A 21,398-nucleotide genomic window follows, 5' to 3' on the forward strand; every position below is an offset into this window, starting at 1 on the left:
ATGAGCGCACCTACATCATCAAAGCAGGTGATTGGTTATGACACCAAGAGGCCCAACCAGCAAGACTGTGTAAATGGGACACTTATTTTCTGCTAAAAGCAAAGAACAAGGGGCTGAGTTTGTTTGCTGCCTGGGTGTCAGGTAGGCTTAGGCCTCATCCACTTTGGTTGAAGTGTTATATCAGGAATAGGAAATGGATTTCATCTTCTGTGTCAAACCTGAGCAAATGGAAGTGACTACCCACAGCCAATCCGGAAGCTTAATGAAAAGAGTGCTGTACTGGTTATTGAAGTCTGCCATGGATATGGAAATGGTCAGTGTTGGCTTAGGTGCCAGGTACTGGCCATCCTGTTTGTTTAGAAAGATCCGAGGTGAAAGCAGGGAATGAGCTGGGATCTTCTGATGATTTGAAAACACTGGCATCCAATGGCAGCAGCTTTTACTTGTTCCTAAAATAATCTCCTTTGGGTTTCTGAAGTTGTATTTGGATGCTTCCTGGATTGTCCTGTTGTTTTTCTCCCTTAGTTTGTGACTCATAAGGGTAAGGACAGGCCAAACGCCCTGTGGTATGTTATTGGTAAGCTGGAGCATACAACCAGAAAGCATAGAATGTGCTGAGTCATACTGAGGTAGTTGAGTCAAACTGTGTCTGGCTGAGCTAAACCCATGCTTACCTTCCTCTGTGTGTCCCATATGAGTCCAACCCCAAACCTGGGGTGCCCGAACCTTTACACTGTGTGTTGGGTGATATTTTAACTTTTGGTGCTTTGGATTGTTTCATTTCTGTGACGTCAGTGGTCAGCAACACAGACTGGATGTTATCACACTTACAGAGTTCATGAGATCAAATGTCTGGCTTGATATGACTTGGAGATGCCTGGCCAGCCGTGGACAGCATACTCTGGCCTGAGGTTAGCCCACCTCCTCACCTCAGCCCTAACTGAGTGCCCAGTTGGCTACAGCAGAAACCTCAGTGTTCAGTCTGGAGGCCGCCAGCACCTTGGCTTGGGAGGCTGCTGTCACCCTCTCCTGGGACCTCCCTAAGGCCCCTCAGGCTCATAGAAGGGGAGTCAGGATGCCCACTGCGACTTTAAGCCATCTCTCAGCTTGGCCAGGGCCCCATCTCTTCAGCCCTGGTGGCTGAAGAGATGGGGCCCATTTCCATTCAAACTGAAAGCAGTCCTGCGAATGGAGCACAGTGAAGAGGGAAAGAGTTGGAACAAGTGGATAGGGAGATGGGTAGGAACCAGATAATAGGCAGGGCTTTCATCCCGAGAGTGTGAAGGTATTGAATAATAGAATCTGATTGCATTAAAAAATCTTTTCTAGCTCCTGTGGAGAATGGATTGGACCAGAGCATGAGAAAAAGTGTCAGGACCAGTTATGAGATCATGAAAGCTTGGACTTGTGTGGTGGCAATGAGTTAGAGAGAAGTGTATGGATTTGAGATCTATTTGGAAGGTAGAACTGATGGGACTAATAGGATGTTGGGAAAGAGGTGAGGGAAGGTCAAGGAGGACTCCCAAAAATCCAACTTGAACAATTGGTGCAGGATATACCACTTCCTGAGATATAGAAAACTGGGAGACTTTCAGGTTTGGGCTGGGACTAGAGATGAACAGTCCACTTTTGGATATACTAAATTTGAGGTTTCTCTGAGTTATCCAGGTAGAGATGTCAAGTAGGTAGTTGTATTTATAATTCTGGAACTTTTGGCTGGTGATATAAATTTGGGAGTTGTTGGCATCGAAGAGGATAAAGGCACAGAAATGGGTGACATCATCTCTGGAAAGAGTGTCTAGAGAGAGGACAAGAGGGCCCAGGAACAGGCCTGAAGAAATTTCAATATTGAGAGGTCTGATATTGAGGATGAGCCTGGCAAGGAGAGAGAAAAGGAGAGGCCAGAGAGGTAAGGGGGAGAACCTGGTGTCATAGGGACTTAGCAAGATGGAGCAGAGTGAAAAATCTTACAAAGTATCTTGAGATCCTAGTGAGCTCTTTCCTGGTGACTTCTTCAAGGGAACAGCCTTTCCATGGAGGGTAGGAAGAAGTTCAAGCTCCCTGTGCATTTCTGCCCTGTAGGATTAGCTTTAAGATCTTGGCCTTGGGATCCACAGTTTGAGTCCATGTCAGTGGAGCTGCTGCTTCTTGGGGTTTGCATGCCCTGGGTTTGGGTGAGGTGTAAATAGATAAGGCTGGTCTCTGTTGCACACTATCTTCATTCACCCCCACTTAGGTGTTTTCTTTGGGAATGCTCTCAGGGTTCCAAGAGAGGCTAGTGGGAAGAGATGGGATTTGGTTGGACATTTGGTTGGCCCTCAGGGTTATAATGAGGATGTGGAGATCACTGAAACTTTTGGAATCTATTACACATGTTAATTTCCATTTATTCATTCAGCTAATACTTTGCATAGGCTCTGGAGTCTTAAGAGCCATTGACATGGTACCTGTCTACTTTAGTTTCCTAGGCTGATTAAAGCATATGCATGGAATGTTTTGGCTTGAACAATGGGAATTTATTAGCTTACAATTTTGAGGTTGAGAGAATGTCAACCTCAAATCAAGGCATCATCAAGGATATGCTTTCTTCCTGAAGACCAGCTGCCAGTAATCCTTGGCTCCTCTGCCACCTGGAAGGCACATGGTGGTGTCTACTGGTTTCTCCCTTCTCTTCTGGATTTCGCTGGTTTCAGCTTCTTGCTTCTGTGGTTTTCTCTCTCTTTCTCTGTATTCATTCCATTTATAAAGGACTTCAATAAGAGGATTAAGTCTTATCCTGAATGAGATGGATCATACCTTAACTGTAGTAGCATCATCAAAAGATCCTGCTTTTTTACAATGGGTCTACACTCTGAGGAATGGATTAACTTTAAGAACATGATTTTCTGGGGTACATACAGTCCCAAATCACCACACTGTCTTTGAAGAGCTCCCAGTTTACTGAAGGAGTAGTCAAAAAAACATTTAGAGTAGATCAGGAATATGTACACAGTAATAGGAGTGTCTTCTAGGTTCCTGAGTTGTACAAGGGAATGAGTTTAGGGAATCAGAGTTGGCTTTTAAGTGTAGTTGGTAATAGGAAATTTCCAGTTAAATGAGATTGATGAGAAGGAACAAAGGCATTTGAGGCTGAAGAAATGCATGGGCATGTGATGGGGTGTGGAATAGCATGGTGCCATGAGCAAACTACATGTAAGTAGTTTGTCATGGTGGAGTATATTATCAGGCAAGATAAGGAGCTGGGGCTTTATCTTGAAGATGATGGGGACCATGCTGATTTGTTGCCAGGAGAGTGGCCCATCCCAGTTTACATTCTGCAATGATCCCTTGATGTGTGGAAAGTGGATTGGACAGCAAAGGCAGAGGGAGGGAGACTAGTTCAGAAGTCTAGAGGAAAGATGGGAAGGGGGATCCAGGCATTGTTGGGACTGCCTCTGTGGTCCAAGGATGCTGAGGCTCTGAGGCACCATACTGGGAGTCGGGGTCCTCACTGTGTTGCCTCGGGCCAACGGGCACCGTGCTCCAGGTGGATACGCACATCCACGCGGCTGCCTGCATGAACCAGAAGCACTTGCTGCGCTTCATCAAGCACACATACCAGACAGAGCCTGACAGGACTGTGGCCGAGAAGCGGGGCCGGAAGATCACCCTGCGGCAGGTGTTCGACAGCCTGCACATGGACCCCTACGACCTCACTGTGGACTCGCTGGATGTCCATGCGGTAAGCGAGCTCCCATCCCAGGGCCTCCAGCAGAGAGCTGTCTTTGTTGGGATCTGGGGTTTTGGCCCTTGGAAAGTGGCTTGGCAGCTGACTTTATAAATGGCTGTCTCTCTTTTAGCTATGGAGACTGAAAGAGAATTTAGCCTGAAAGAATAGCAGGGCTGGGATCAGCCATGGGGTAGGGCAAAAGAGTGTGGCTTGGCATCAAACGGGTGTGAGTTCTATCCCACTTCTGCCACTTATGAGATGAGTGCCCTTAGGCAACTAACTCACTTAAGCTTTTATTTCCTTGCCTATAAAATGATGGGAAAGTTATTAAAATGCTAAATAAGGTAATATGGAAAGAGTGCTTTACAAACTCTAACTTGTAATAGGAAACACTTTATTGTTAAATAATCTAGGTCTGTCTGCTTGCCAAACCAGCCATGTTCCTGGTGCAGTCCCTGGGAGTATGAGGCCCTTTAACCCACTGTCCCAGAGACCCCACAGAAGGTCCCAGGGCTGGCCAAGTGAGCACACCTGGTCCCGGCCCTTGGGAATTCCCAAGATCTCATACAAGAAATGACATAGAAGTCATCTTTTAGGGGGCCCTCCAAGTGTCTGTGGAGGCTTCAAGGGGGGGATGTGTGAGGTGGGTACAGACCACGTCTCAATCTGGCTGGTGGTCTCCTCTCCCCAGGGCCGGCAGACATTCCATCGCTTTGACAAGTTCAACTCCAAGTACAACCCTGTGGGTGCCAGTGAGCTGCGTGACCTGTATTTGAAAACAGAAAACTACCTGGGAGGAGAGTACTTTGCTCGGATGGTTAAGGCAAGTGAGTCCTCTGCCTCTCCAAGCTCTCCTCAGAGGCAAAGGCAGGAGGCTGGTGTACCTGGCAACATCTCCCTTCAGAGGATGGCATCCTTGCATGGTCTCTTGTCCCATCTCTTGTCCCCTTTCCTGCCTGGGGTCTTTGTCCATCATCCAGACGGGGCTGCCCTGCTCCTGAGTGGGGTTGCCACATGTGCCAACTACAGGAGGGAGAGGGTATCTGCACCCAGAAGAGCTCACAGCAGCCAGACTCACTGCCCCAGGTCTCAGTTTGCAGTCTGAAATTGGCTGGGTGCAGGTTAGCTTAGTGTAGACATGCTTCCGACGGCTAGCCTGGTCTGTAGTGTGTCTGGGTATAGATCCAAGACCTTTGTCTCCAGGCTGGTGCTGATGCTGAGGTGGATCAAGTGCTTACACGGTAACACTGGGAATTTAGATGAGGCTTTCCCAGCCCAGGGACAGATGGCTCAGGGAGTGGCAGGACTTAGTTTCTGGTTTCAGAGAGCTGGAGGTGCGTTCTCCCATGTAACTGGAATGATTTCCAGCTGACATGAGTTCTTTTTGGTGGCAGGAGGTGGCCCGGGAGCTGGAGGAGAGCAAGTACCAGTATTCAGAGCCACGGCTCTCCATCTATGGCCGCAGTTGTGAGGAATGGCCTAACCTGGCCCGCTGGTTCATCCAGCACAAGGTCTACTCACCCAACATGCGCTGGATCATCCAGGTGCCCAGGATCTAGTAAGTGAGGCTCCTGTTGCCTGCCCCTGGGCCCTACGGGGATGCCACCCCATCTTCTGTGGGCTGCAGAGTCTGTACTATTGAGGGGTAGTGCCAGCCTAGGCCTCTCCTCAGGGATTTTTCTCCAGGGAGGAGTGGTTGGCAAAGGCCTCCCTGAACACTTAAATTCATGTTCTTGAAGAATATATGCATGCAAAGCCCTGGTGGGAACTACTGTCCCCCCTTTCTCCTCACTGTGGGTTGAGGATGGATTTTCCTTTTGAGTGAACCCTAGGGTATGTGGTAACCTTGGTGGTAGCCAGGTTGCTGGCCCTCTCTCTCTAGATGTCAGTCAACCAACACTGTCCCCTCCAGCTGACTAGCCAGTGTAGGGCTCATTGCCCCAGGCTGGACTTGTGGTTTGCAGGAACCAAGCTGAGTGGTGCAGAGTTTGTATTACTGGGAAATTTGAGGGCTCATCTCTCAGACATTTGGTCAGCCTGAATCCCACCTCTTACCCCCAGAATGGTCTCTAGCTTGAGAAACCTCTCTAATGGGGAAGGGTATGTGCTGAGTTTGCAAACTAATGCCTATGTATTTCAGAAATTGCTGGGAGTTGGAGGGAAAGGGAAGGAGCTGTGCAGGCATCTCAGACTCCATTTGGGGTATTTTAAACGGGCTTGCAGCTTGCCTGAGGAAGTAACTGAGGCCAATCTCTGATAGGCCAAGGGGGCTTTAGGCCTAATAAGTAAGTCTTTGCTTTCCCCAGTGACATATTTAGGTCAAAGAAGCTGCTCCCAAGCTTTGGAAAGATGCTGGAGAACATCTTCCTGCCCCTTTTTGAGGCCACAATCAACCCCCAAGACCACCGAGAGCTTCACCTCTTCCTCAAATATGTAAGTGTGGGGTGTCCCTCACCCTGGGTTCCCTTCTCAGATCTGGTCACTGATGTGCCTCAGGAATGGGGTTGCTAGCCCCAAGGAACTGAATTACTAAAATAATGAGCATCACCCAAGGAAGGGGATGTCTCCTTCTCCTCAGGGACTGCTCTGGGTGGGAGGTGCTAGGCAGGGTATGCCCTGTTGGGAAGGACAGCAGTAGGTGTGTGCATGCGCGTGTGTGTATGTGTGCATGTGTGTGTAGTCAGGTCCTGGCCTGATGATTAGCAGGGCCAGGTGAGTGAGCCCTCTTCCTGCAGGAGATAAGATCCTGCCCAAGCAGGAGCTTTGGGTTTTCTTCAAAATGCAGATGTTTCAACTCTCCTGCTTGTTCCTTTAGAAACAAAGGTCCTTACAGCTTGTTTGGTAAGTACAATCCCCACAGAATAGATTTCCATATTTTTGCTAGTTATGGGAAAGGAACAGAAGGGGTGGGGGAGACAACCAGAAAGGGAGTGAGCAGGAAGAGCTGGTCCCTCCCTCTGGATGCTGAGTGGAGGGGGTGGCAGAGGAGGTGATGGGCGGATTTTTGACAGGGAGGTAGGCAGGGAGGAGTCCAGAGGGCTCAGACCAGGGAAGGGGGTGGTTGAATCTGTGTGTGTGCTAGAGGGGGCTGAAAGAGCTTTTAATGAGCTGAGGGACATTATATTGAATTCATGTTTTAGATGAAAATCATTCTGGCTGTAGTGTGAAGAATGGCCTGGAACCCAGGGTAGTTGGAAGTGGGAGGGAAGGGTCTGGATGTGAGTCAGGGGAACTGTTCCAGCCGTGGAGATAGACGATGGGAATTTGAACCAATGGTAACAGCTCAATCTAATGAGTGCTTGCGCCTGGCCTAGTGATACACACCATGACATCATCTCCTTTTAACTTCATGATTATTCCATTATCATCACCATTTGCTGGATGTTAATCATAAGAAAAATTATTTGCCTTCCTTGTGCTAGCCACTTTAAATGCTTTCCATGAATTATCCCATTTAATCCTTAAAACAGACCTCAGAAGGTACTAGCTCCAATTTATACATGAGGAAATTGGAGCAGGTCACAAAGCTAAAATATGGCAGAACTAGAATTCAAATCCAGGCAGGCTGCCCCTGGAGCCTGTGCTGTTAGCTCCTGTGCTACATTGCCTTCCAAATCAGAAACATGCACTGCCTGGTGACTTCCCAGCCTGGGGCCCTGGAAAGATGGCAGACCAGGGGCTCCATGGGACAGAGCGAGAACTTGGTGAGAATGGGATGGGTGGAAGGACTGACAGGATCTGAGCAAGGACTGAAGATGAGGAAAATGGAGACTCTAGGAGCCTCCCCCATGTCTGGTTTTGTAGAAGGGTGGCACTGTGCCTCTTACAGAGGTAACTGCCAGCAACAGGAAGAGCAGGCTTGGGAGGGAGGAGTTGAGGTTTGAACATTTTTGTACTTGAGGCCGTGGGAGATCCAGGGATTGAGGCCCTTGCCTCAGTTGGATGCAAGCCCAAGAGAAGGCCTGACATCATCCTTCTCAGTCCCCTGTGAGTTCCTGTAAGGTATTAGGGCTGGCAAACACAGAAAGAGGTCCTCCCCAGCCCTCCAGACCTGCTCAGGGCATGCTTAGAGCTGTAGTGGGGACCACGTCCTTTCTTTTGGCACATTTGGCTCCATTACAGAAATGATTCTGGCCAAGGCTCCCTTGGTTCCTTGCTCCTTTGGGCCCTACTGCCCATATAGGAATGGGAGAGGCTGGCAGATCCTGCAGGGCCCAGGGCCTGGATAGGGAGCTCCCCCAGCTTAGCGCAGTTGTAGAGTGAGTTGGACAGTATTTCTTCTGGTGTTCAGAGACCCCTTCCCAAAATGTTATTGTGACTGAATAAAAGGAAGGAGACACATTAGCAAATCTGCTCCTGTGTGTGCTGGCTGACACAGGAGGCTCTGTCCTCTGTAGGTACAGTCTTGGTCGGGGTTTGACCTCTGGAATCAGCCAGAAGCCTCTGGGATTCCAGCCTGATGACTAGAGTGGGGCCTGGAACTACAGTAAAAGGATGGGGGGCTTCCTGAGGCCCCTCTAACCCAGCAGTTTCCAGTGAGGAGTTAGAAAGCAGAAGCTGCCTCCTGGGAAGAGGCCCTTTTGAAAGGGGTATACCTTGGCCTGTTTGTGAGGCATCCAGGCTTGCTTCTTCTGGCCAAACCTGGAAATGCCCTAGGATATTCTCCACTCTCAGCCCCAAAGAGTCTAGACTCTGAACCCAGTTGGGTTCACAGCCTGGTCATCTCACTTGGGCAAGTCCCTTAATTGCTTTGCCCCTCAGTTTGCCAACTGTAAAATGGGGCTCACAACCAAGCCTTCCCTTGCAAGTTTGCTCCAAGTATTATACTAGCTGATGTTTACAAAGTGCTTCTAGTAGGGCCATAACTTGGGAAACACCCATTCCCTTCCCTCTTGCAGCTTTTGGTCACTTCTGTTGATAGGCAGTAGCTGCTGGGTACTCTGCAAAATGGGCCCTTCTTGGCACTGCAGAGGAAATGGTTGCCTCACAGTTCATCTGGCCCTGCCTGGGTTTCCCCCACTGTCACCACTAACCACACAGGTGCTTGGCCCTCTCCAGTCTGGCTTCCTGGGTACCTTTGTAAGCCCTGGAGGGACAGAAAGCACCATTGTGTCCACTTGCCATCCCTGGGAGGAGTGTGGCTTCAGCCAGGCCCTGTGTTCCCCAGCTGGGTGCAAACTCTGAGAGGCCTGGACTCCAAGACTATTGGCAGCTCAGCTCTAAGCCCTGGGAGGCTGAGCCAAGCCAGAGTTTTGGCCTGTTCTGCCTTAGCTTGATGTTCAGGCTCCCTCCTCCTGCCCAGGTGACAGGGTTTGACAGCGTGGATGATGAGTCCAAGCACAGCGATCACATGTTCTCAGACAAGAGCCCCAGCCCAGACATCTGGACCAGTCAGCAGAACCCGCCCTACAGCTACTACTTGTACTACATGTACGCCAACATCATGGTGCTCAACAACCTCCGCAGGTGAGTGACCCTGCCCCCTGCACACACGTGTTCATGTGCAAGCACATACACATGCATGTATATGTCCCATGTGTCTGTGTGCACTTGAACCAACATACATATCCACGTGCCCACGTACTTCTAAACACATGGTTTACTTACTACACATACTACACACAGGCACAGATCCACATAGGTCCATACACATGCATGGCACTGCAGTGTCATCAGTGCCAACACAGATACTGTTCTAGTTAGTAAGGTACCAGAATGCAATCTACCAGAAATGGAACGGCTTTTAAAAAGGGGAATTAATTAAGTTGCAAGTTTACAGTTCTAAGGTCATGAAAATTTCCAAACTAAGGTACAAACAAGAGGTTATCTCACTCAAGAAAGGTCAATAAAGTTCGGGGTTTCTCTGCTAGCTTTCTCTCCCAGCTTCTTGTTTCATGAAGCTCCCCTGTGGGCATTTTCCCAATTCATCTCCAAAGATCTCTGGCTGTGTGGACTCTGTTGGTTCTGGTAGCGCTAAAGCTTTTTCCAAAATGGTTCCCTCTTAAAGGGCTCCAATAAGCAACCCCACTTTGAATGGGTAGAGATGCATCTCCATGGAAACTATCTAATCAAAAGGTCCCATCCACAATTGGGTGGGTCACATCTCCACGGAAAACAATAAAAAAGATTCCACCCAGCAACACTGAATGAAGATTAAAGGACATGGCTTTTCTGGGGTACATAATAGCTTCAAACCAGCACAGACATGTACCCTACACTCAAAGTAGACATGTACACCCACATGTCCATACATATGCACATATACACTCATCAACACACATACATGTACACTCCCACACATATGCAAACACAGGCCACTCCAACACACATTCATGTTCATTTATTACTACACCAACAACATTCACACATGTGGTTATTCATTCGGCAAATATTGCATCTTCTACATGACAGACACTGTTCTAGGCACTGCACATATAACAGAGAACAAAGACTAAATCCATGCTCTCACGAAGCTTACATTTGAATTGTCTTACACACAAGGCACACATGGGCCATTCCTCTCCCTGCTGGTCTAGTATCCCTCCAACCCCTGGCTGGGCCTGGGGGCTTCATTAGCTCAGCCTAAGCCAATGCTAGTTTGTGGGTGTGGAGGTTCAGAGAGGGTCTGTGATCAAAAGAAGACAGTGTTGTGTTGGGAGGGGCCAGACCTAGCTGGGCATTTAGTAATGGGGGTTCTAGTTCCAGCTCTGCCATTGACCTGCTCAATGGCCTTCAACAAATGATTTCTCTCTGAGCCTTGGTTTACCCATTTTTGTAACCAAGAGGTTGGACTTGATGGTTTCTCATGGATTTCCCTACTCATTCCCTGTATCTGGCTATAAGGTCTGGTAAGGGGATGTAAAGGAGGGGTAGATAGAGGGTGGGATATGTTTCTACCACTAGATGCCCTGTCTCTCCCCTGGAGATGCTGTCTTTTTGTTCTGAGGAGCTCTGGGCCTGGGCCTCTGGCATTTGAGTAGGAGTGGTTTCAGGGGCACACTGGGTGACTGTCTTCCCCGGGGTAGGCCTTGAGCTTTGGGTGCCGGCCCCGGGCCTGTGGGGCTGCAGGCAGGGTGAACCCACAGCCTAATATCTCCTACAGGGAACGAGGCCTGAGCACTTTCCTGTTCCGCCCTCACTGCGGGGAGGCTGGCTCCATCACCCACCTGGTATCTGCTTTCCTGACTGCTGACAACATTTCCCATGGGCTGCTCCTTAAGAAGGTAATGGGTCACATGTGGAGGCCAGCCCTGCAGCATCTGCCCTGCCCTGGGTCTCCTGGGGAGGAGCAGGGTCCCCAGGCTCCTGTCCACTCCCAGGGCTGTTCCAGCCAATGATGTGAGAAGAGAGAGACCTTTTTCTGGGCTGGGCTGTCTGTAGTTTGAGTCCATATTTAAGTATAAAAGTAGTTTAACCAAACACACCATGATTTAGAAAATGGAGAAATGGAAAATAGAAATGGCCATTATTAGCTTTTTAGTATTTTCATTTCCATTTTTCCCCAGAGAACATTTTTAATGTGCTTATAGTCATAATGATCACATAATTTTGGTCTCTTTTTGTCTCTTAATATTGCACATCAAGCATTTTTCTGTGCTGCAATATCTCTCTGCTCCTTGTCCTAAAAGCTGTTGATGAATGGCCGGCTGATGGGAATGGTTTATATTGACTTAGCCAGCCTTCAGATGATGGACCCACAGAGTACATCCAACTCTTAACTCGTTTAAACAGGGCTACATGAACTGTGCCTTCAGTCTTTTCCATATTCTGGATGACTTCCTCGGGAATGATGTTTGCATAAAATGGTCCCTGGAGAGGCCTAGCTGCAGGTCTCATCTCTGTGTGTGACCTCAGAAAACCACTGCTCTCTCTGCTGGCGACACCCACAATAGCCCTGTCAGATTTGCCCCTTCCCTATCAAGGCTTACTCCTGGGGAGATGGAGTCTTTCCAGGCTCAACAAGTGTTTGGGATCAAAGAAGCAATACAATAAAAGTGGGTCATTTCCTGGACTGACCCATTAGTTCCTATGAAAGGGAGCTGACACTGGGTGGAATTGGCCTGGGGTCTGCCAGCTTTCCTTCCTGCCCTGAGCAGACTCCAGCTTAAAGGACCAGGGCCTGTGCCTTTAGTTTGGAGGTCAAACTAAAGTGGAGTGAACACTCCAAACAGTGGCAGGTGGGCAGTTGCCAGAGAGGGAGAGAGCGCAGGAGGTAGAGACGAAATGCACACAGAGGCAGGGGAAAGGAGAGATTTGGGCGTCCTGGCTTTGGGGAACTCAGGTTTGGTTGGGGACTTGTACAAACACTGCTCAGATCCCTGATTTCCATTTTTTCTCCTTCCCTCCTTCCTTCCCCTCTCTGGCACTTGTCACATGAATTTGGTGTTCTTTTGCAGAGTCCGGTATTGCAGTATCTCTACTATCTTGCTCAGATCCCCATTGCCATGTCTCCTCTTAGCAACAACAGTCTATTCCTTGAATATTCCAAAAACCCTCTGAGGGAATTCCTGCACAAGGGACTGCACGTTTCTCTCTCCACTGATGACCCTATGCAGTTCCACTACACGAAGGTGAGGACTTGGGGGAGGGGACATTAGGGTCCCAAAAGGCATCAGTCCTGGCCTGTCCTCTCTGTTCAGGGACCTGCTCTGGGTTGGGGTTGGTGGCCCTGCCCAGTGGAAACAAAAGATGAACTATTGGTGAGGGGAAAGTATGCCTTCCAGGAGCCTTCTCTTTGGGGTCCTTGAACCTGGGGAGGCACAATTTCATTTCTTTACCTTTCTCTATTTTCCCTTTTCTTTGATACTTCCTAGCTCTGTGATTTGGTCAAGTTACTTGATCTCTTCCCATCTTATTGCTTCTTACCTGCAAAACTGGGATAAAATTGTCTCTATCTCTTTACTTCTACCTCTCCCTTATCCTGAGGATTCATTAAGATAATGAATCAAAGGGTCAAATATAGTGCTTGCATAAAGTATTCAAAATGTTAGCAGCCATTTTTATAACTACTACTGTTATTATTATTATACTTTGGATATCTAGGAAAAGAGAAGATGAAGGAAAGATAATGTCATGTGTGAAGACCAGCCATAAGTATACTTAGCATATTTTGTTGGTGTGGAAAAGCCCTGCCCCTAAGTAACAAAAATAGAAGAGCCAGAGTCTTCTAGGACAGCGGTTCTCAAACATTGTGGGCTCAGGTCTCTTTTAGACTTGTAAAAATACAAGTCTCAAAGAGCTCGTCTATGCAGATTATACCTATTGATATTTACCATTAGAAATTAACTGAGAAATTTAAAAATATTTATCAATTAATTAAAAATAACTGTAATAAAACTTAAATGTTAACATAAATAGCAATTTTTATGAAAAATGTATTTCTCAAAATAAAAAATTGCTGAGAAGAGTGGCATTGTTTTACATTTTTGCAAATCTCGTTAATGTCTGGCTTCATAGAAGACAGCTGGATTTGCCTATCTGCTTCTGCATTTAATCTGTTGATATGTCATTTGATTAAATTATATGAAGGAAATCTGGCCTCACATCAACAAAGAGTTGGAAAAGGGAGGACTTTGTGGACCACCCACAAAAGGTCTTGGAGATCCCCAGAGGTCCTTGGACCACACTGAGAACCACTGCCTGAGGATACAGAAGCAATGGGGTGGGGAAGGGATGATAAAGGGCAGGTGATTAATATAAATCCTTTCACATTCCAAAAAATAAAGCAAGGCCACAGCTCAAACCTAATCTTTTTTGGGTTTATACTATCTCACTACTTACACCATGATCATTTCTTATTTCTACTCTAATGTTCCATTTCTGTCCTTAATATTTACTCACATTATCTATTATATTTGGACAAACTTAAGAAAATGGTGTGTTAAAAAGCAAAACTACAGGGCAAGTATTCAAGATGTGCTTGACCAGGGGGGTTGTCACAGGAGAGTAGAGACTGCCATCCCCAATGCTGGGCTCACGGCTTCCAAAAGAGTAAGCACTTGGTGCTGGCTAACAATGGGTGGGTTTTTTTTTAATTTCTCTTTGGTGAATTGAGATTCTACACAAACAAGATTTTATGAGTTGGTAATTTAAGGCTTGATGTTTATCCACGTGGAAGTTATTGAAGAAAAATTAAATGTGCAATGCATTTGATGTGTCTAGCTTTAGAAATATATGAAGCACTGACATGAATATTCTACCATCTAATAAAATTACTTTTTGGGAGGGACTCTAGGAAGCACTTATGGAAGAATATGCCATTGCAGCTCAAGTCTGGAAGCTAAGCACGTGTGACCTGTGTGAAATCGCTAGGAACAGTGTGCTGCAGAGCGGCCTCTCACATCAGGTATGGTGTGTGCTGGCACTTTCCAGGCACTGGGGATCAGTGATAAACCAAGCTGGGTCTCTGTCACCCTGAAACTCATGTTCTGGGAGGGAATCATCCTATCCAAAATCAAATTTAGGAGCCTCCTAAAATTCACATGGCTGCTCTGTCCTCACTTAGATCCTCTCCTGGCAGAGGCTTTCCTGGGTCACCTATTCTAAAATAGCCATACACATCCTATCAGCCTCTTTCTCCTTAATTTGATTTTCCTCATAACATTTATTATTACTAACATTGTAATAGGCATTTAGTTATTTGTTTTTCTGTCTTTCCCTCCAGAAGGCAAGATCCAATAGGGAATAGATGTTTGTTCAGCACTATATCCCCAGGGCCTCAAATGGTCCCTGGTACATATTAGGCACTCAGTATTTTTTGAACAGATGAATAGTACCTTGATTGAATATAGGTACCTGGACAACAGTAATTTTTTAAGGCTCCTAGGTGATTGTAATGTGGAGTCAGGGTTGAGGACCCTTGTTCTTGATGGTATCCTGGGTCCCTGGATACGTTCCCCAGGTGCTGTCACTGATACAGAAAGAGGGCTGCATCAGGAAAAGTTGGTGTTGGATGATAAGGCGAGAGGAGTTCAAAGCTCACAGTTCTGCATGAATTTGTTTCCTTGGCTTGACCCTCCACAGAACACTCTTGACTGCCCTTGTCAAATCTCAGGAGGGACTTCTTATTTAGTCAATTTATTCACTTTGACTTTTCAGTGTCCAGAACTCCTGCAGTTGCTATCTTTCCTTCCTGATCAAGGAAACATAGTCAGGAATAAAGGGAATGAATGTGGTTGCCAGGACGACTTTCTCAAGGACAAACACCCTGGATGAATTTTATAAAAGCCTATGGGGAAAGAGGTCCTGTTGAGAATCTGCTTCCAGTGTCTAGTCTAATTTGTTGTGGCTAACGTCAAAGCTACCTATGTGGATATACAAAGTGGATCCAAGATATGTTATTTCATTTGTATTTTTCTTGGTCCACAGGAAAAGCAAAAGTTTCTGGGACAAAATTATTTTAAAGAAGGACCTGAAGGAAATGATATCCGAAAGACAAATGTTGCTCAAATCCGGATGGCATTCCGATATGAGACCTTATGCAATGAGCTCAGCTTCCTGTCTGATGCCATGAAATCAGAAGAGATCACAGCCCTGACCAGATAGGTCCAAGACTGGACATGCATTTTAATCTTTTGGCTTCATTTGAAGTCTACTGTGACTAACAGTGGTCAAGACGCCAAACTAGGACTTTCTTCTATGGGAAGGATGCCTCTGAAGATCTTTTAAATTAGTGATTTGGGTTGCATTGTTTAAGACCTAACAGGCCCACTTCTGTTAATATTTCTGTGTACTACATGGGGACTCCTTCTTGGGGATGTGAGAGCTGGGCATTTATCTGCACTCAGTCCTAGTTTTCCAAGTATTTCTCTTGAAACCACGAGTGCTTGTATTATTGGGGCCAGGATTTTCCACAGTCAAATGCCAAGTGACATGCCTATGTAGTTTTGGGCCTTACTCCTCTCTAGGTCCTGCAGGGTAGTTGGTGGTTATTAATTTCAGTCTCTGGCTGGCTAGCTGCCTTAAACAAAATGAATTTTAACACTCCCTTTCGTAAAGAGGCTACTTCAAGAGAATTAAAATAGAAAACTTCCTTCTTGACAATTTGTTTTTATGAATTTCTTAAATTATTTTATTTAGCCACTCTTTCCCACTCCTACCCCCACTCCCCCATCCCCTTTCTATTTAGGAAGCCAAATGTGCACATTAAACAATCACTCCTATTCTGAGCCTTGGTTTCCTCATCTGAAAGGTGGGGTTTGGATTAGATGAGTGGTTTTTCAAACAGTGTTCTATGATCTTCCTCATAGACCATTTCAGGGTGGGAGAGGGAAGGAATGAATGACCGAGGTTTTGCGTGCTGCTTCTACTTCTTCAGCGACTGCTTTTATCAGTTTTACACTGGGGCTTCCATATAATATTTTCATCTGAACTACGGACTCCTGGGGGAAAAACTTTGAAAACCACAGAACTTGATGATCTTTGTTCCTTTTGGTTCCAATATTCTGATTGTAGTCCAATCCTCATTTTACCAAGAAGAGTCAGGGTCAGGGAAGTGAAAAATTTTCCAGGCCACACAGCTAATATGTTAATAGGACTAGAACTAGCTTTCCTAATCCAGTCTTTCTTCCCACTTTTAAGGCCTCACAAATGTTAGTAATAATTTTTTTTTTATCATTTATAACCTGGTGCCATTTTTAAGAAGGTGAAATTTCTCCCTTACTTAATACACAAACTTCTTCAGAAAATATAGTGGTCACAAGGGCTAGGTGGGAAGCATTTTTAAAGACCAATTTGAATTTAAGCTTTACCAATATACTCTTCATCTGTGTTACTAGTGCCTAGTATGTAGTGGGTGCTCAATAAATGTATACTGAATTTCTCTTATGCCAACTTTTTAAGGATATGTGCTCCTAATACTTAACAGCTGCTCAAGGACTTATTTCTGTGGGCAAATTTAGACGATAGAAAGTACTTTTGAATCATCATAATGTAAGAACTCTTTGCGTGTGAAAATGCTTATTTGAATTTAGACTGTCTTGTCCTATAACTTTGTGATGCCTGTCCTCTCCACTAATCAAGTTAGCATATGGAACTATAAAGGTAGTCATTTTACTACACAAACCTATATGCATTATCTTATAGCTAATTATGAAATTGAATGAAAATCCAGCATTTATCTTAGAGATTCATTTGTTTTGTAAAGCTCCCATTTGTAGATTTTGCTAATGTAGTAAATATTGTACAGTTTGTCACGTCATTTTATCTGTATCAACTATTTTAAAAATTATTAGTTTATCAGGACAGTGGCTCAATAACTTAAAATGATTTCAATGTAATACTATTTAAAGAAAATGTTTGCTTTTTACTTTATGAAAAGATTGAGCATTGGGAAAAACTATCAATAACAACTGATGGTTATCAGTAACAACTGACCAGACATGGATGACATTCCCTGAAAACTAAAAAAAACAAAACAAACAAAAAAAAAGGCCAACTAAAGCTCACTAGAATCGGCAGGTACTAAACTTTTTAATCTAATTCTGCCCTGTTAAAGTTCATAACAAAGAATCTCATGTTCCTTTCCTTTTCCCTGGATATCATTTTTGTCTGCTCAGCCAGCACTTGTTGGATTTTATCTCACCTGCCAGCTTTTCTGATACCTTTTTCTATTGTACTTTGAATTTTTATTATATTGTACCTAATTGGCCATTTTAGGAGTGAATGCATATTTTCCTTTGTATCTAAAGTTGGAAACCAAAGGTAATTTTATACCAGTCTAGATTTCTAAAAGATAGTTTTTGAAGCATGTTACCCCTTATTCTAGAAGGCTTAATTTAAGTTACTTCAAACTCTTTACCTCATGGAAACAAGCCCCAGCTCCTAGGTTAGTATTTGTCAGGCCTGTTCTCTGGCTTTTACCTCCTCTTATTGTGGATTAAAAGCAGAGTTAATCACATATCCCTCTGGCTTTCTCTTTACTTGTTTGGGCTTGTAGACATAACTGAAGATGATATACTGGTGATATACTTAAACATTCTACACCTGAACCATAACTATTATAAAAGATCATTGAGTGCAACTAACTGTATTGAAAGGAAAAATAATCAAATAGTTTCTTGGAAATTTTTGCACCTACAACCTGAAAGAAGTACATATTCTTTAGAAAAGTAGACAATGACAGGGTAAAACTATAAACATATGCACAAATATCAAAATGTATCTCTGAGGAGATTTTTATGTTTTTTATACCAAAATGTATACTTCCCTATGATGATGTGCATTAGTAAATTTAATTATAAACTGCCACTCTCTCTTATAGCTTTCCCTTCTTAGCATGAAGATTCTTAGATGCCTCTCTAAACTACATTCTTTTATTTCTGAAATGAGTTTACAAGGTAACCATCAAAACTACCATAGGGTATAGTTTATTTTTTTACTGCTCAATAGGGTAAAAAGACATGAAAGCAAATAAACATCTGTGTCAACTGTTTATATTATACTGTCATCATGTTGCCATAATAAATGTGGATAATTAGCTGGTTTCCCTGGTCTCCAAGTAGTTTTCTTATTCCTGGATAGACAAAGTATGTTTCACTTAATCAGGAAGAACAAAATTATAGTGCAAATTCTTCAGACTACCTTTTAATGAAGCCAACTTCCCAGTGTTAAACATCACTGAATAAAAAGATAGTCTCAAGCAGTCTTATTAGCTAAATATGAATTAGGCATAAGGAAATCGAGCCCATTTGAAGTATATTTTAAAACACAGCACACAAACATCATAACCTCCCAGAGCACAATATAAAACAGTTCTCAAAAGGATATAAATATTAGTATGTAAGAATGTGAAATTACACAATAAGAAAAAAACTCTTCAATTAGCTAAAACTAACTTGCTACAGATTATTTATTGCACAATTTATCAGTTTGTCCTAAGAATAAAACAGATACTGTTATCTCAACCTCTAAGTTCAGTACATAATCAATTCATTTTTCTCAAACTAAAGTTCAACAGCATTATTATATGACTAAATCCTTTGTTATTGAATTAGGATAAGGAAAACTTTGTAGCTTATAAAACAAATTCCTTAAGAGTTCATGAAACCATTTCACAAATCCTAGAAGGCACACATTACATTTCCTATCATCATAAGTGCATTTAAGTACTTCATATTTTTAAAAAGACAAGGCTGTACAGAATACAAAAATTATACATTTCATCCTTTAAACAAATATACAACTTTTAGAATTAGTTATTATAGGAGAACCTACCTAATATTCACATTTAAAGAATTATTACCCAGTTTAATGAAGTGAGCAAAGAACTGTGTGTTCATTTAATTGATAAGGCTAAATTTTATATTTCACAGTAGATCAGTCAGTGTCTTGGAGCTCAAATTGTAAAATAAAAAGTTTTGGGCAATGTCAAGTTATTGGGCTCATTGTTACCTAATTCCTTGAAAAGTAAAGGATTCTAAGGAATAAAATCATTGGCTATACCTGGAAAGATAAAAAAATCTGTAAAGCAACATATTTATTTTCAGAAACATTTTTAAATCTGGCAATCTGAATTAAATTCTGTAAGCCCTATCGAAAAGGGCATTTTAAAATCTTAAAGCTGGAAAAGATCTCAGAGGATCATCTATTTCCATGGAATACTAAGGATCCATGGAGGAGATAAGGCTTTGCAAATTTGACTCGCATTTAAATTTTTTTGTGAAAAAAAATTAATTAAAAAAAAATTCCAATCATACAAATGCGTTTCTTGCCAAATTCATGCTTTATGTGTTTTCATTGGTTGACACACAATATTTAGTTATTATAATATGTAAAGACATTTATAATAATAAAATATGACTTTTATATAGTGGGGTAGGGTTTGTTTATGTGCGTGTGCATGTAGAGGTTCTGTATAAGATTTTTCTTGGGGAATAAAAAAGGTTCCACTGCTGAAATAGAGTATAAAAAGGAATCTACAGATAAGAAGGGACTTTTCTCAAGGTCATACAATCATCAAGCGCATCACCAGGTTGTTCATGATAGAGCGCCCAGTACTCTGCTTGTATAAATATCCATAGTCAGTGTTGAGCTATTTGGTGTTTAGCTGTCCCCATCATGAATGCCAATGGATAAATCAAGCTACCCTCAGTGAGACATTTTTTTTAAAAGATGGATTATTTTATCTGTTTAATAGGTACATTAAAATCCTAGTATCTAAAATTATGTAAATAAACGGTAACAGTTTGTGGACCTTGGTACTTAGGAAAAAGGTAGTATTTGCAATTTATCAGTAATAAGATGGAAAACTTTCCTGGAATGTTAAAATACTTTTTAAAGGAGACATCAGGCTTTAGTTTTATTATATGCTAAATGTTGACATTTAATATAAAACAAACATTTTACTTCATAAGCAAAACTTTTAAAAATGGTTGAGATGCTACTGAAGGCCATGATGTCATCATTACTATACTCTTTCAGAGTATTTCAAAGGAAGTATAATGAAACTATAAGAAAGCCAAATTATCTCCTAATTTTCAGAGGCGTTTTATGTACCTATGGTGAAAAAGCTACATCCTGTCTTCTTCCCTCTTAATCTAAGAAATTTGAGGATTTTGCAAGCGCAGAAAGATGCCTTCAAGTTAAGAAAATAAAAGCACCATGAACCATATTAAATGAGTTATAATTCAGATATATAAAATTTAGGATCTCTGTGAAGAAAATTTCCTTCTGAAACTCCAGGAGGTGTGAGCATTATCAAAAACCATTTAGAATAGCTTCCCAGTTGTACAAAGCTTTTTCCAGAATAGCCAACAAGATTCTCCAGCAGAAGTCCATTTATAAGGCAAGGTCATGCCCAACTTTATAGTCCTTACCCAAATTATACGCATGGCAAGACAAAAAAAGTCTTAATTAAAAAATATGTAGTTCCAAAACACACTGCTAAAGTTACAAAGTAATTGTGGAGCATTTCAAGTAAAAATTACGAAAGAAGCAATAACTAACCACAAGGGGGCACAGATATCCCTTAGATTCCAGCAGAGAGACTAGTTTAAGTAGTAATATGCACTTTGACATATTCTACATTTTCAGACATTAAAAATTTATCTTTTAGTTGGCTACGTCATCTTAACATTCAAGGTTTGTTTTAAACCAAACTAAAAAAGATCCCAGAATATTCCTCCCTAAAAAATGGTGTTTCAGCAGCATCTGGAAGTGTTGCTGTTACCTTAACAAAGGGTTCATATATACATTAGAACAAATAAATAATAAGAAAATATGGTTTAAAACAGTAGCAAATTTTAGTTTATCACAAATGGAAGACATGGAAAGCTTATCAAAAGAAATGGGGACAAACTGTCAGAACAGCAAAAATATCGGGTGGGGAAAATAGACTTTCCTGTGTCTTGGTCACAACATCCCTGCATTTTTCCCCCTTGTTCAAAGTGTTTGTGGCCCACAATAACAACAGAAGACCTTCATTCCAAGGTCAAGGCCTATGGGGCTGGCCTGCCTCATCAGCCATGTTAAGAATATAGTTAGCCATGTCATCTTCAGTGGGTGCATCTGATACCACCCAAGATTCATTTGTTCCAGTCATCTGTAGGCGGCAGATAGGGCAATTCCTATGTCGATCACTCCTATCAGAGAAGCCAAATGAAGAAAAATTTAAGTCTTCTTTTTATTTTTTTTTTAAATCATGGATTTGCTTGAAAAGAAATATATGTAATGATTAAAAAAAAAAGTAACC

General features: G+C 43.2%; 2 protein-coding genes across 9 annotated transcripts in view; one reads left to right on the forward strand and one right to left on the reverse strand.

The window, feature by feature from the left end:
• AMPD3 (adenosine monophosphate deaminase 3) overlaps nucleotides 1–21,398 on the forward strand; it is a 57,476-nt gene that overhangs the window by 29,914 nt on the left and 6,164 nt on the right. For 5 of the 7 annotated variants that reach the window (XM_077113976.1, XM_077113977.1, XM_077113978.1 and 2 more), the window contains exons 7-15: nucleotides 3,527–3,721; nucleotides 4,401–4,532; nucleotides 5,104–5,267; nucleotides 6,016–6,142; nucleotides 9,012–9,175; nucleotides 10,812–10,932; nucleotides 12,106–12,279; nucleotides 13,944–14,054; nucleotides 15,077–18,192. In XM_077113976.1, the coding sequence (XP_076970091.1) occupies nucleotides 3,527–3,721; nucleotides 4,401–4,532; nucleotides 5,104–5,267; nucleotides 6,016–6,142; nucleotides 9,012–9,175; nucleotides 10,812–10,932; nucleotides 12,106–12,279; nucleotides 13,944–14,054; nucleotides 15,077–15,253 (1,365 nt within the window). In that variant the 3' untranslated portion in view covers nucleotides 15,254–18,192. Of the gene's footprint in view, nucleotides 1–3,526; nucleotides 3,722–4,400; nucleotides 4,533–5,103; nucleotides 5,268–6,015; nucleotides 6,143–9,011; nucleotides 9,176–10,811; nucleotides 10,933–12,105; nucleotides 12,280–13,943; nucleotides 14,055–15,076; nucleotides 18,193–21,398 lie in introns of those variants that run through there. The other 2 variants (XM_077113981.1, XM_077113982.1) reach the window with 1 other exon arrangement.
• The window catches only part of RNF141 (ring finger protein 141), a 42,296-nt gene continuing 39,284 nt past the window's right edge, over nucleotides 18,387–21,398 (reverse strand). For both annotated transcript variants that reach the window (XM_077113984.1, XM_077113985.1), the window contains exon 6: nucleotides 18,387–21,288. In XM_077113984.1, the coding sequence (XP_076970099.1) occupies nucleotides 21,138–21,288 (151 nt within the window). In that variant the 3' untranslated portion in view covers nucleotides 18,387–21,137. The remainder of the gene's footprint in view (nucleotides 21,289–21,398) is intronic.

This window comes from Tamandua tetradactyla, chromosome 8, assembly GCF_023851605.1.
Source record: "Tamandua tetradactyla isolate mTamTet1 chromosome 8, mTamTet1.pri, whole genome shotgun sequence".
In the NCBI taxonomy this organism is placed as follows: Eukaryota; Metazoa; Chordata; class Mammalia; order Pilosa; family Myrmecophagidae; genus Tamandua; species Tamandua tetradactyla.